The following is a 12,308-nucleotide window of genomic DNA, read 5'->3' on the forward strand; positions in this document are numbered from 1 at the left end:
ATCATAAAAAATTATTGAAGAGAATAGAGTGAATACTATAGAAATCAATCCTTTTTTCTTTTAACAATTTTTATTTAGGAAAAGGGATAATTTTTGTTCATAATAAGTATTGAATCAACAACTTAGGAAAGCGGGGAAAGTGGAGAGATGTCAACTCTATAAGTGAAATAGATGAACTTTAAAAAGTTAAATTTAATAATATTACAGAACTTTAAACATTACCGGTTTAATAGTCCCGCAAGAAACTGTTTCTTGCATGTATTTAAACAGTGTTTTGGAGACGATTGAGAGACACAGATGATTGCATGTGGGTTAGGGGAGGTGCTTTAGTTTTCCTCATTCGCTTGATGTCACCATAGAAGTAGGAAAGGAAGCCCCAGAGTGAAAGAGCAAGTGCCACACCCTTCTCTGCTTCAAACTTCTCATCGTACAAAAACACTGCTACAATCTCTGTAACAGGTAACCCAACAGCAATCACAATGCCCGACAGCAGAGATGAACCGCAAAAGATTACTCCTATTCCTCCCAAGAAGAAACACTGCCATATTATTGCACCGCTGATCGCAACAACGTAATATTTTGTTTCCCCCAGCTCGAATTCCCTTGCCTCCCTTCCAATTACCTGCCCCAAGAATGAAACAAAATAACTGTTTCTTTTCATGAAATGATTGTTTAAACAAGTAAAAGAAAACGTATTCAATTTCCTAAGAAAAAAGATATTTCATTTCTTAAACTAAGAATTTAAAAGATTCGGCATATCTGCTTTTAAACGCGGGTCCAAGCAATAAGTAAAAGAGAATAAAAAAACAAACCTTGAAGTCATTGTTGACCAGCATGCCGACAGTGCAAAAGCCAGTAGCAAACAAACACATCACCATCTGGATCTCCATCACAAGTGCGTAGCTGATTTCTTGATTTGCCTTCTTGTACGTTAATTCCACCAAAGGCAATATAAATCCATACAAAGCAGATGCGGCTATGGTGATTAAGAACCCTAACACGTATTCCCTGTTCGATTCATTCTCAGGCCGGTCGCTGCTTGAATGCAAAGCCAAAACACCTGCCCCTATGGTCAACAAAAACACAGCGTTTATGGAGTAAGCACTGAACTTTTGTTTCACCAGCAGGAAAGCAAACCCCGCGGTGAAAGCCAACTCCGAGGCGATGATTAAAGAGGAAGTCGAAACGGGAAGACGAGACAAGCCGTAGGCGTAAAAGTAGTTGTCAAGTCCAGTCAGGATTCCGATGAAGGCGGAAGCTATGAACAACGGTGGTTTCATGTAGAAAAGCTTGTTTTCAGACGTGGATTCGGACGTCCTAGAACGGTACATGTAAGCACAGGCGATGAGGAGTAAGATGATGGGACAACCGACGGACTGGAGCCAACTCGAGAACCAGACTCGGTTACCGCCATGGATGAAGTAGAGGCGCGCTATAAGCGGACCGCCGCAGTTGCCTATAGAAAGGATGATGCAGTTTATTACTAGGAGAGGTTTTTTCATGGTGGCATCATCAGGTTTAGGTTCCCTCCCCTCCATTGATTAATTACACAGAAAAAAACAATGGTGGTTAACTTGTCCTCCTTTTGTATTTGTGATTAGCCACCTTGTAAAAAGATGAAACTTTGTAGAGGAGATCGACAGTCCATCATCTGCAGCCATTATTGACAAAGTAATTACCTTTTTGTGAATCTAACCTCAAAATAATCTTTATCGTATAATATTTTTATTACTACTTTAAGACATGCATGATTGATTAGTGCTGATATTTAGTATTTGTTTTCTTATGATTATCCTGATAAACCTTCTTTATTGTCAAAGAAAATTTATGCGACAGCCAAAGTATTAAGACTTTGGACTTGTACATCTTAAAATATGTAAAAGAAATCTGGATGGATTCTTTAGATCCGGCTAGAATCGGAAGTGCATTTACTGTGACATTTGTCAAGAAGGTCCAATGAGAATTATATTTTTGATGTTACGTCTAACGTTCTACAGCTCATGGTGGTGCTTTGCTCAAATCTAAACCATTCAGAACTGCGATTCTTCGTTGTTGGGATACTATAGGCTGCACATGCACTTTGGCCCAGCAAAATAATTCGGTCTCCGTTATGTTGCTGATGGTCGTGCTGTGCTCTCAATAACTTCGCCAGTAACATTGATGATAAAATGAAGTATTTTTCTCTTTAGGTTTTGAATATTTAAAATTATTTGTATGATTAATAATTAAAAAATTAAATAAATATTTTCTTATAATCATTAAAATTATTAAAGAAATATGTATAACTTAACAAATTTTAATGGTTTCAAAGACTTCACCAATGAATTCGAAGTGGTCTATGAGTAATTTATAAAAGATTATGAATCCTGCCTAGTTAGAACGGTGGGTAATCTAAAATTTGCTGGGTTTTATATATTCAAATAAAAAAAACCAAAGCCCAACCCAAGGGTACAGATCTGAGATTTGAGTGGAGTTGAAGACACGCCACTGTATCTTGAGGGTCAACGATTGCGTGGTGGTGGGTGGCAGAGGCAGCGTCTCCGGGGCCCCAGGTACGTTCCTCAAAGTCTGATTGCTTCGAGGTGGGACAGACAAAGGATCTCTTTCACACGCCAAAAAATGGGCATCATACACCAAGATGAAGAAGAAGCTCTGATTCTTTCAAGCTCAGATCAAACTCAACACTTCCACCAACCTTTGCTTCAAGAGCCCAAGTTGATTTCCAAAGCCTGGGATGAATCAAAGAAGTTATGGTTTGTTGCGGGACCCTCCATCTTTAGCCGCCTTGCCATGTTCTCCGTGACTGTCATAACTCAAGGATTTGCCGGTCACCTTGGTGACCTCAATCTCGCTGCCATTTCCATTGCCACAACTGTTATCATCTCCATTGCTTTTGGAATCTTGGTATCAACCCATAACCCACATCGAAACTCTAATTTTTTTTTTCAATCATTTCAAAAATATCTCATTTGAATCTTGACACCCAAACTTTATTTGTTAGTTAGGAATGTCTACCGCACTTGAGACTTTATGTGGACAAGCGTACGGAGCAAAGCAGTATCATATGCTGGGTGTTTACTTACAACGTTCATGGATTGTTCTCTTCATTTGTTCCATTCTTTTACTACCTTTATTTATTTTTGCTGCTCCAGTCTTAAAGCTCCTGGGACAACCAACCAACGTGGCTGACCAAACGGGTTTAGTTTCTATTTGGCTGATACCATTTCACTTGAGCTTACCATTCCACTTCACACTGCAAAAATTTCTACAGAGCCAACTGAAGACTGCTGTGATTGCTTGGGTTTCTGGGATTGCTCTTGCAGTTCACTTGTTAATAAGTTGGGTTTTTGTTTACAAGTTGGGAGTTGGGGTTGTTGGAACTGCCATCACCCTTGATTTCTCCTGGTGGTTGACTGTTGTGGGACTCTTTGTTTATGCTGTTAGCGGTGGTTGTCCACTTTCTTGGACTGGTTTCTCTGCACAGGCTTTCTTTGAGCTTTGGGATTTTTTCAAGCTCGCTTTGGCCTCTGGTGTTATGGTCTTGTATGTGCTTGGTCTCTTTTACCTATTCATGATTGAAGCTCTTATAATACTGAAGTAATTCGTGATAGATTGTGGGGTTTTGATGTTTCAGTTTGGAGAACTTTTATTACAGAATATTAATTATAGTGTCCGGATATTTGCACAGTACAGAAACTGCAATTGCTGCTCTTTCAATTTGGTTGGTTCCACTTCCTTAACACACCTTTATTGTTGATGTTTTTCAAATTTTTACTATTTGGTTACCGTTTGCATACTTTGCTGCTTCCCTTTGATGAATGTTCAATTCTTTGTTTTGTAGTATATCAATCTCTGCTTGGGAATCCATGATCCCGTTGGGGTTTTTAGCTGCAACCGGGTATGTTGCCGTTCCTAAGCCCCCTTCCCATCTCACTATACAAGTGCTAATCAATAGAAATAGGAATTCCAATAGTTGAAAGGAGAAAAGGAAGATATAAAGTGGATAATTTCTATTGTCTTTAACTTAAATTTAATGGAACATTTATCTCTTATTGGCGTTTTTGACGAGTTATTCTGATTCTCTTTCTTGTTCCATACATGTTTTGCGGTTGCTTACTATGATATATTCGGTTGATGATGTTCTCATTCATTGTAGTGTCTCTAGTAAAATGATGAATCTCCATAGCACATTTATATCCTATATGCTATAAAATATAGAACCATCCCCAAGTTTTATGTTCGGCATTGGGTTATACACGATGCACTGGATCAATTATTGCCTTCATTGTTTTTATCTTTCCCCTTGCTTGCTGCTCTTTTATCCATTCCGTATTTACAAACTGTTGTGTTTTCTTAATGCAGTGTGCGTGTAGCAAATGAGCTTGGTGCAGGCAATGCCAACGGTGCCAAATTTGCAACTATAGTATCACTGATTACATCTTTAGCAGTTGGATTTTTCTTTTGGTCAATTATTATGGCCTTTCATGAAGCACTTGTCATGATCTTCACCTCAAGTACACATGTTATTACATTGTTTAATAAGTTCTCAACCTTATTGGCGTTCACCATTCTTCTCAACTGCATCCAACCAGTTCTTTCAGGTCAGAAGCTCAAACGAAGAATATCTATTCGGAATCATGACCTATGCTTCGTAATATAATTTGATCACCGGGTTTCATTTTCAGGCGTGGCAGTCGGATCTGGCCGGCAAGGTGTGGTGGCATTTGTGAACATAGGCAGCTACTATTTAGTTGGAGTTCCTCTCGGTGTCTTCTTCGGATGGCTTCAATTCGGTATCGAGGCAAGTTTTCGATTAAAGAGTTCTATTTCGTAAAAAGACTGTCTTCAGAGTGGAACACACAAACATTGCTGAAATTGTCCCCTTTTCACTGTACAAGACATCAAAATAAATATCTAGTCTTTAGAACTGAAGCATGTTATGTTTGTAATATCAAAACAGGGTATCTGGGCTGGAATGATATGTGGAACTGTGGTTCAGACATTGATACTAGTTATCATAACAATGAAATGCAACTGGGAAATGGAGGTAAGGTTTTCTAACACTTTGAATATGTCCTTTTGTTGTTCTACTTTTTTTCTAGTTAAAGTTATTTTCTTTGGTCTCTTAAATCTCAATTACAGGCACAAAAGGCTCGAAGTCACATATCAAATGCAACAGCTCCCTACCAATAAAGAAATTATTAGATGGACCCGGCTTGTCACGTCATCCGTGGTCTCAACTAATAAGATCCATCCATCTCAAGATAACTTCCAAATAACTATCCACTCCTTTTTTACATGTAGGAAAAAGGTGAAGATTCAACTTAGAAAAAAATAAGGTGGATGGATCTTATTTGTTAGGACCACGGATAACGTCGTGAGCCAGGTCTATCTAATAATTTTTCCTGCGAATAACAACATTTTTAAGTGTGATCTTACGAGATTTTGTTACAATTCTGTGTGTTGGTTTTTCTTATGCTTTATTCGTTTTCATATGCATCAGATCATCTGATCCATAGGGATGGACCGATGGGAAATAGATGGGCAATTGTCTAAATTTTTTTTTTAAATTCTTATATATTTTAGATATTTTTTTTGCAATTTTGATTAAAGATCTATTTTTCCCTTAGAAATTTTATAAATTCATACCTCATATATAAAATCTTGCATCGTCCTTATTCTGATCCATCTCTCAAATATTGTTTAGCGAACACAAAACAACACTTAAAGAGATTAAAGAGAGTGTTATTGGCATCATCAATTTTAGGGTAAACTACGCATTTAGTACATAAATTATCATTTTTGACTTATTTTAGTACTTAAATTTTCAACAAAAAATCAAAATCATACATAATGTTCGTTTTTGCTTTATTTTAGTATTCCATTATTAAAATCTTAGAGCGATTAGTGCATAAATTATAAATTTTGGTCCATTTTAGTATCTAAATTTTTAATATTTTTTCTCAAAATTTAACGTAAAATTTTAAACAAGGGTATTGAAATAAAAAAATAAACTTTAGGTATGATTTTAAAATTTTTAGAAGTTTAGATATTAAAATAAATTAAAACTGATAGTTTATATTGTGTAAATGGATTGGAATCACATCACTATGGTTTTTTTGGCCCAGTGTCAGCCCAGAAACAAATTTTGGGGAATATGATTGTTAGAATTTTATTTTAGGGTCTATTACATTTTTTGCTGTACAAATTAAGGTGGAACTCGTCACCTCCATGGGATAAAATTATTTTATTCGTCGGGTATTATTTTAATATTTTTTGGGTAACTCATTACCTCGAGATAATGACTTTCATTATAATATTATTTTTTTATTTTTAGTTGGATGGAAAATTAGGAAAAAAATACGTTGAAACTCGTTGCGTCGAGGTGACAAGTTTATATATATATATTGGTGTGGTTATTTTTTTTTAGTTATGGTCTATTTTAAAAGCAAAGTCGTAATGCTAAAGTGATGTAATTTGAGTGGTTATATTTAGTTGTTTTTATCTTCTTAGTTTGAAGAGTCGGAACGAGCATATTGATATATGACTGAAAAATTAATCAGATTGTAAAGATTTTGTTCAAAAGAGCAACAAACTATGAACATTACATTAGACCATTAAACATGACATTATGGAGAGAACATCAACGAGCCATGAGAAATGCACATTAAGAAGAAAAAAACAACAAACTTGATACATTACCTTAAGGACGTAAATATGACTAACCTTACAAACACCGTAAACATTCAATCAAAACATAAACATAGCAACATTCATTAAGATGCTTTAATCTTCGTAATAAGTAGATTCGTTAGAAGTAATATTAAGTTCTTCAATTCTTCATTCTTTTTGTTATTGTCGTTCACGTATAAATTGGAACTATGCTTCTTGGTCTCCATCATCTATGTTTGTTTCTTGGTCATTTGTCTGAGTTGGTGGGATATTTGAGCTGGAAACAACATCCTTAACCGTACAAGCTAGGTTAAGATCAGCGAACTATACAAACAAATCGATATTAGATAAAAATGATATAAGTATGTCTCAATCATGCCAACAAAGTCGACATCATCACTTAGATGAAACATCGTGCATGATAGTGGCAATTTATAATGTAACGAAGATACTCTTCTATTGCTTCTGAGTTGAACCCTTGTTTTTATGTTGAACTTCAACTTATCTAGTTGAATATATTTTTTGAAACAAATGGTTAAAGATTTACAATCGTAAAAAATAATTGCATAAATAATTGCCAAGTTTGAAAAAAAAACTCAAGCTTTGGAAGTGAAAGACTGAATTTGTTTTTTTCCCTTCAAATGAGTAAAATGACTTTCAACTCACACATATTAATAGTTGATGAATATGATTAAATGATCATTGAAAAGTTGGTGAAATGGTGCATTATTTAGCCTATGCATGTTTTTTTGATATGCACTGTTAATGCACCACTGAAAAGTTGTTGCAGATGATTAAATGACCACTGCAAAAGTTGGTGAAATGCTGCATTATTTGGCCTATGTGAAATATACGTTTTTCTGATATGAAGTGATAATGCACCACTGAAAAGTTTTCTAAAATGAGTTGATATATCACTAAAGATGACTAAATGACAACTGCAAAAAGTTGGTGAGATGGTGTATTATTTAGCCTATGTGAAATACACATTTTTTCTGATATGAAGTGTTAATGCACCATTAAAAAGTTTTCTTATTTAGTTGGTATATCACTGAAAAGTGTCTAAAAGGGTGCATTATTTGCATATGAGAAATATATGTTTTCCCGATATGAATTAATTTCTAACCACTGTTGCACCCGTTTTCTGCAAAGTTGCTTAAATGTTGCATTAATGACATCTGAAAGGTTACTGAAATGGTGTAATAATTTACAACTAAAAATGTGTTGAAATGGTATATCAATTAACCACTGAAAAGTTGTTGAAATAGTGTATTATGAGATGACATTTCACTGAAATGTTTCTAAAAGGTAATTAAAGATAGCTCGTCTTTATTTTAAATTGTCTTACTTCATGTGATTCTTCACATAACTTGTTATTTTTACAACTGCATTGAACAAACAAAAAACACACACTTTCTCAAGCTATGTCTAACAGTTTTTTCATAATCGTCCATTTAAATGACCAAGTTATCCAAACTAAAGATGGTGTTGTGTTCATGTCACAGAGGCCCATAGACATGATGTTCATTGTAGATGTATCTCATCGACAAATAAAGATCAAAATTGAAATAAAACTTGGAGCTTTTGTTTCATATTTGAGGTATCGACGCATAATTTCAAAGACTCCGCTCAAATATGGAGTAATCCAGCTTGATTATGATGACAATGTAGCTGTTATAGTTGGACTTCACCAATCTTCTTATAATCAAATGATTGAGATATACACTAGAACTGCAAATATTTCTACTTCCTCAACTGTTGCACCTATTTCAAAGAAGCATAACCATCATAAGATGTAGATAACCTTGTCGGGTGATTTGATGAAATCCTTTCTAATTTTAGCGAGGATGATGAAACTTAAGTTCCACTTATGGTGGATGATAACACACCAATAATCGATGTTTCTGATATCGTCGAATCTGCTTCAGACGGACAAGGTTTTGATATAGAGGGTGATGTCTAGGACGCAACGTTTTTTCATGGTCAGTCACTGCAGAATACTCCGCCAGTTTGGACACATTCAACAACAACCAGTCAACCATAAATACTGTAACCTTGTTTGCCTCAATATCATCATCCAGTTGCAATGTATGAGATAAACTATGATGTCATGAGGAATCCTGAGATTCTTGATATGTCAGAGATAAGCGCATCACACTGGGGTACCTTGGACGGCGATCAACATAGTTGCAATTGGGTCACAGTTTGAAATTAAGAAGGATGTCCAACTAGTTGTGAAAGAGTTTTGTATCAAAGCACATATGAAATTTAATGCTATGGAGCCTGATCAGAAGACATATTTTGCTAGGTGTATAAACCACAATGTCGACTGTAAGTGAAGGATACATGTCTCATGCCTACAGCGAAGGATGTTGTAAAAAGTTACAATGTTTCACAACCAGCATAATTGTAAGTTTAACTCCTTAACACAAGACTACAAGCACTTAGATTTCGATGTCATATGTACATATGTGAAGCTTCTAATCGAGAAAAATCCAAGGATCCGATTTCAATGATAGTGGCATCAATAAGGAATACATTTGGTTATAGTCTATCTTACTACAAACCCTGGATGGCCAAAAAGAAAGTATGAGACTATTGTACGATTATTGGGACTATTCTACAACGAGCTTCCACATTTATTGTACGCAATAGAATTTTTCATCCCATGAACCATTGTTCGCTCTTATACTTATTATGCGACCACATTTTATGACATTTTATCCCAGGAAAGAGAGTTTTCAGAGGCTTATTCTGGGCTTTCAAGTCATTAATTGAAGGTTTCATTACTGCACACAAATTGTTCAAGTGGATGACATTTTTCTGTATGGCATATACAAACACGTCATGATGATAACTATTGCATAAGATGGTGACAGAAACATCTTCCCAATTGCCTTTGCCATTGTTAAAAATGAGTCTGGGAAATGTATAATTTCTTTATGTCAAACTTGCGTGCCCATGTTGTCACCCAAGATGGGGTTTGTATGATCTTAGACCAATCACATGGGTTATTGGACACGATTGATAGACCTGGAAGTAGGTGGTCACCTCCACATGTATTTCATGCGTATTACATACGTCATATTGCTTCCAATGCTATGACAATGTTTAAGAATAAGAAGATTAAGAAAGAGATTATCAATATAGGTAATCTATTCTTTTTCCTTCATTTATGGTCTTCATTATTATTATCTTAAACCTAACTTTTTTTCAGGCTAAGTATTACTACAAGCGAACTTCCGTGCAAGACTAAAAAATCTGAGGAAGTATGGAGAAGAGATTTATAACTTTTTAGTTGAGATACCTCGGGAAAGATGGTCATATGCATATGACGATCAAGGTCGACGTTACGGTCATATGACAACCAATCTTGTTGAATGTATCAATCCGGTGCTAAAATGGACTAGACATTATCCATTGGTTATTTGAATAGAAAATGGTGTGATTGTGGTCGATTTCAAACCTTCAGATACCCATACGCTCGTGCAGTTGCTATATGTATGCATGTGAATATAAACCCATACTCATACGATGATTATTGTTATAGCATGCATACTATGCGCAACATATACAGTTGCGAGTTTAAGTATCTCCCAAACGATGCAAATTGGCCAACAACTGTTTTTAAGAATGGTTCCTCAATCCACAATTACGAAGGAAGTTAGAGGTCATCCAAAATCTAGTCGAATTCATACAAATATGAATTATACTCAAAGAGAGCAAGGTCTACCAAAGTTTTGTGGTAACTGCAGAGGTGAAGACTACAACAGGAAGCATTGTCCACGTCTCTCAAAATATCGAGCGGGCCAATAAACCATTTGTAATTGTATTCCCATGTTGTCTGTTGTACCTATTTTGCAAAATTTATCAATATTAATATTTAACTAAACTCAAATTCATATATAACTGCAAACTATAATGTTTAACTAAACTCAAATTTATACATATATTAAAACATTTTTTCAACAAAATAAACAATTTTCCTCTTCTTTTTCTTTCTCTCAATTTGTACATTATTATTTTCTCATTCCTCTCTTTAAGTTGTTTGTTACATCAGTTTGGTAAGTTTTCATTATTCTTTTTCTTCTCCTCCCCCTTTTCTTATCCTTATGTTGATCAAGAATCGACTTTATTGACTCTTTCACCTACTCCACATTTAAAGATAAGCTTGAATTTAAATCATTAATATCAGAGTAATCAGACCCAAAATGATCTTTCGAAAATTGCCTGAAATATTCTTCCAAAAAATGTATGATTTTGTTCTCATATAACTCTATCAACTAACTCAACTCCTATTTATAGTTAAAATTTCTCAAAATGAACGTTGAAATTCGTCACCTTGACGTGATAAGTTCCAACGGCTACCAACAGCTACTTTTCAAATCTAAATGGCTATATTTTTAACCCAAAGGAACTCATCACGTCGATGTGATGAGTTCCAACGTTTTTTTCTTTCAATTTTCCATCCAACTAAAAAAATAAAAAAATAAAATTATAATAGAACTCGTTATTTTGAGGTGACGAGTTATCAAAAAATTGTTAAAATAATATCTGATGAATAAAATTTTATCCCATGTAACTTGTCACCTCATCTTGTACTATAAAAAATATCGTAAATCTCAAAATAAAATCTAACAGCCCTATTCCTCAAAAAAAATCTTGAGCTGCGGTTATGGACCAAAAAACCACCGACCATTGAACTAAACTTCGATCTTATCAAATAAAATTGGAGCCCAATTTGACATATCTCACAGTATGCTGTGGCATTTATAAATGTGAAATTGTGGAAATATAATGGCTGTTGGACCCGATCCATCAAATATTGGTTGCTATTGATTTATTGGACTCCCCCTTGTATCCTTAATGGAATGAGATTTCACTTGGGAGTTGCGCTCCAAGGCATAACTCTTTCATGCATGGATCATTGACCCCTGAATTTTGGTATAATTATTATTATACCATTTAAAAGTATGTAAATTTAATTATTATATTTAAATGCACATAAATTTAAACGTGTTTTATCTTTAATTATAATTTTTGAAGAATTATAAATATTATATTATACAAAAAGTTAAGTTTTTGTAGTATGTTAGTTTATGATATAATTAAGAATTTATTTTTCACTGAAACCTGTCACTGTTACAGACATAATTTAATTTTCTCAAATGAATTATTGTGAAAGCTATGACATATTTAGCTGAAAGTGGTGATGAAGCGGGTTTTAGGAGGTGTGGTTAGGTTAAGCAATAGAGAAATCGACCGTGAACTCAATCAAATCTTTCATATTTTCCTTCTCTCTCTTTGTGGGTGAATTATTTTATCAACGTGGAAATCGAGGAAAAGCTAAAGACCATGAAAACAGATATGTCATGTCCATATCATCTTCTAATTGTTTTTTACTTACAGTTAACAAGTATCTCTATCTGTTTGTCATTTGTCACAGTATTGGTGCTGAATTTGACATGTTTAGGACAATTGTCTTTTCATATACTAATAATAGCACATGCTTGTTTTTTTCTTTATCAAATCAAAACTCATTCATTTTAAACGAGTGCAGACCGGCCAATATGGGCTTAGAAAATTAGTTTTAAACACGTGAGAAAAATCTATCCCGTGTCAAATGAGGGAGGACA

At 34.7% G+C, this 12,308-nt stretch overlaps 2 protein-coding genes across 2 annotated transcripts; one reads left to right on the top strand and one right to left on the bottom strand.

Moving 5' to 3' along the window:
• Positions 1–262: 262 nt before the first annotated feature.
• On the bottom strand, positions 263–1,566 carry LOC120176334 (purine permease 1-like). Its single transcript, XM_039182775.1, has 2 exons — positions 813–1,566; positions 263–622 (listed from the first exon to the last, which is right to left on the bottom strand). Exons 1-2 carry the CDS (start codon positions 1,536–1,538, stop codon positions 263–265), a joined length of 1,086 nt encoding a protein of 361 aa, XP_039038706.1. The 5' UTR covers positions 1,539–1,566.
• An 899-nt stretch (positions 1,567–2,465) lies between these two features.
• On the top strand, positions 2,466–5,558 carry LOC120176315 (protein DETOXIFICATION 27-like). The gene is made up of 8 exons (XM_039182757.1): positions 2,466–2,904; positions 3,002–3,543; positions 3,635–3,721; positions 3,842–3,898; positions 4,363–4,601; positions 4,686–4,801; positions 4,961–5,047; positions 5,143–5,558. The coding sequence occupies exons 1-8, from the start codon at positions 2,620–2,622 to the stop codon at positions 5,191–5,193; spliced, it is 1,464 nt and encodes a 487-aa protein (XP_039038688.1). The 5' UTR covers positions 2,466–2,619; the 3' UTR covers positions 5,194–5,558.
• The last annotated feature ends 6,750 nt before the right edge of the window (positions 5,559–12,308 follow it).

The sequence above is a fragment of the Hibiscus syriacus genome, unplaced genomic scaffold (genome assembly GCF_006381635.1).
Source record: "Hibiscus syriacus cultivar Baekdansim isolate YM2019G1 unplaced genomic scaffold, ASM638163v2 tig00112234_pilon, whole genome shotgun sequence".
Classification (NCBI taxonomy): Eukaryota; Viridiplantae; Streptophyta; class Magnoliopsida; order Malvales; family Malvaceae; genus Hibiscus; species Hibiscus syriacus.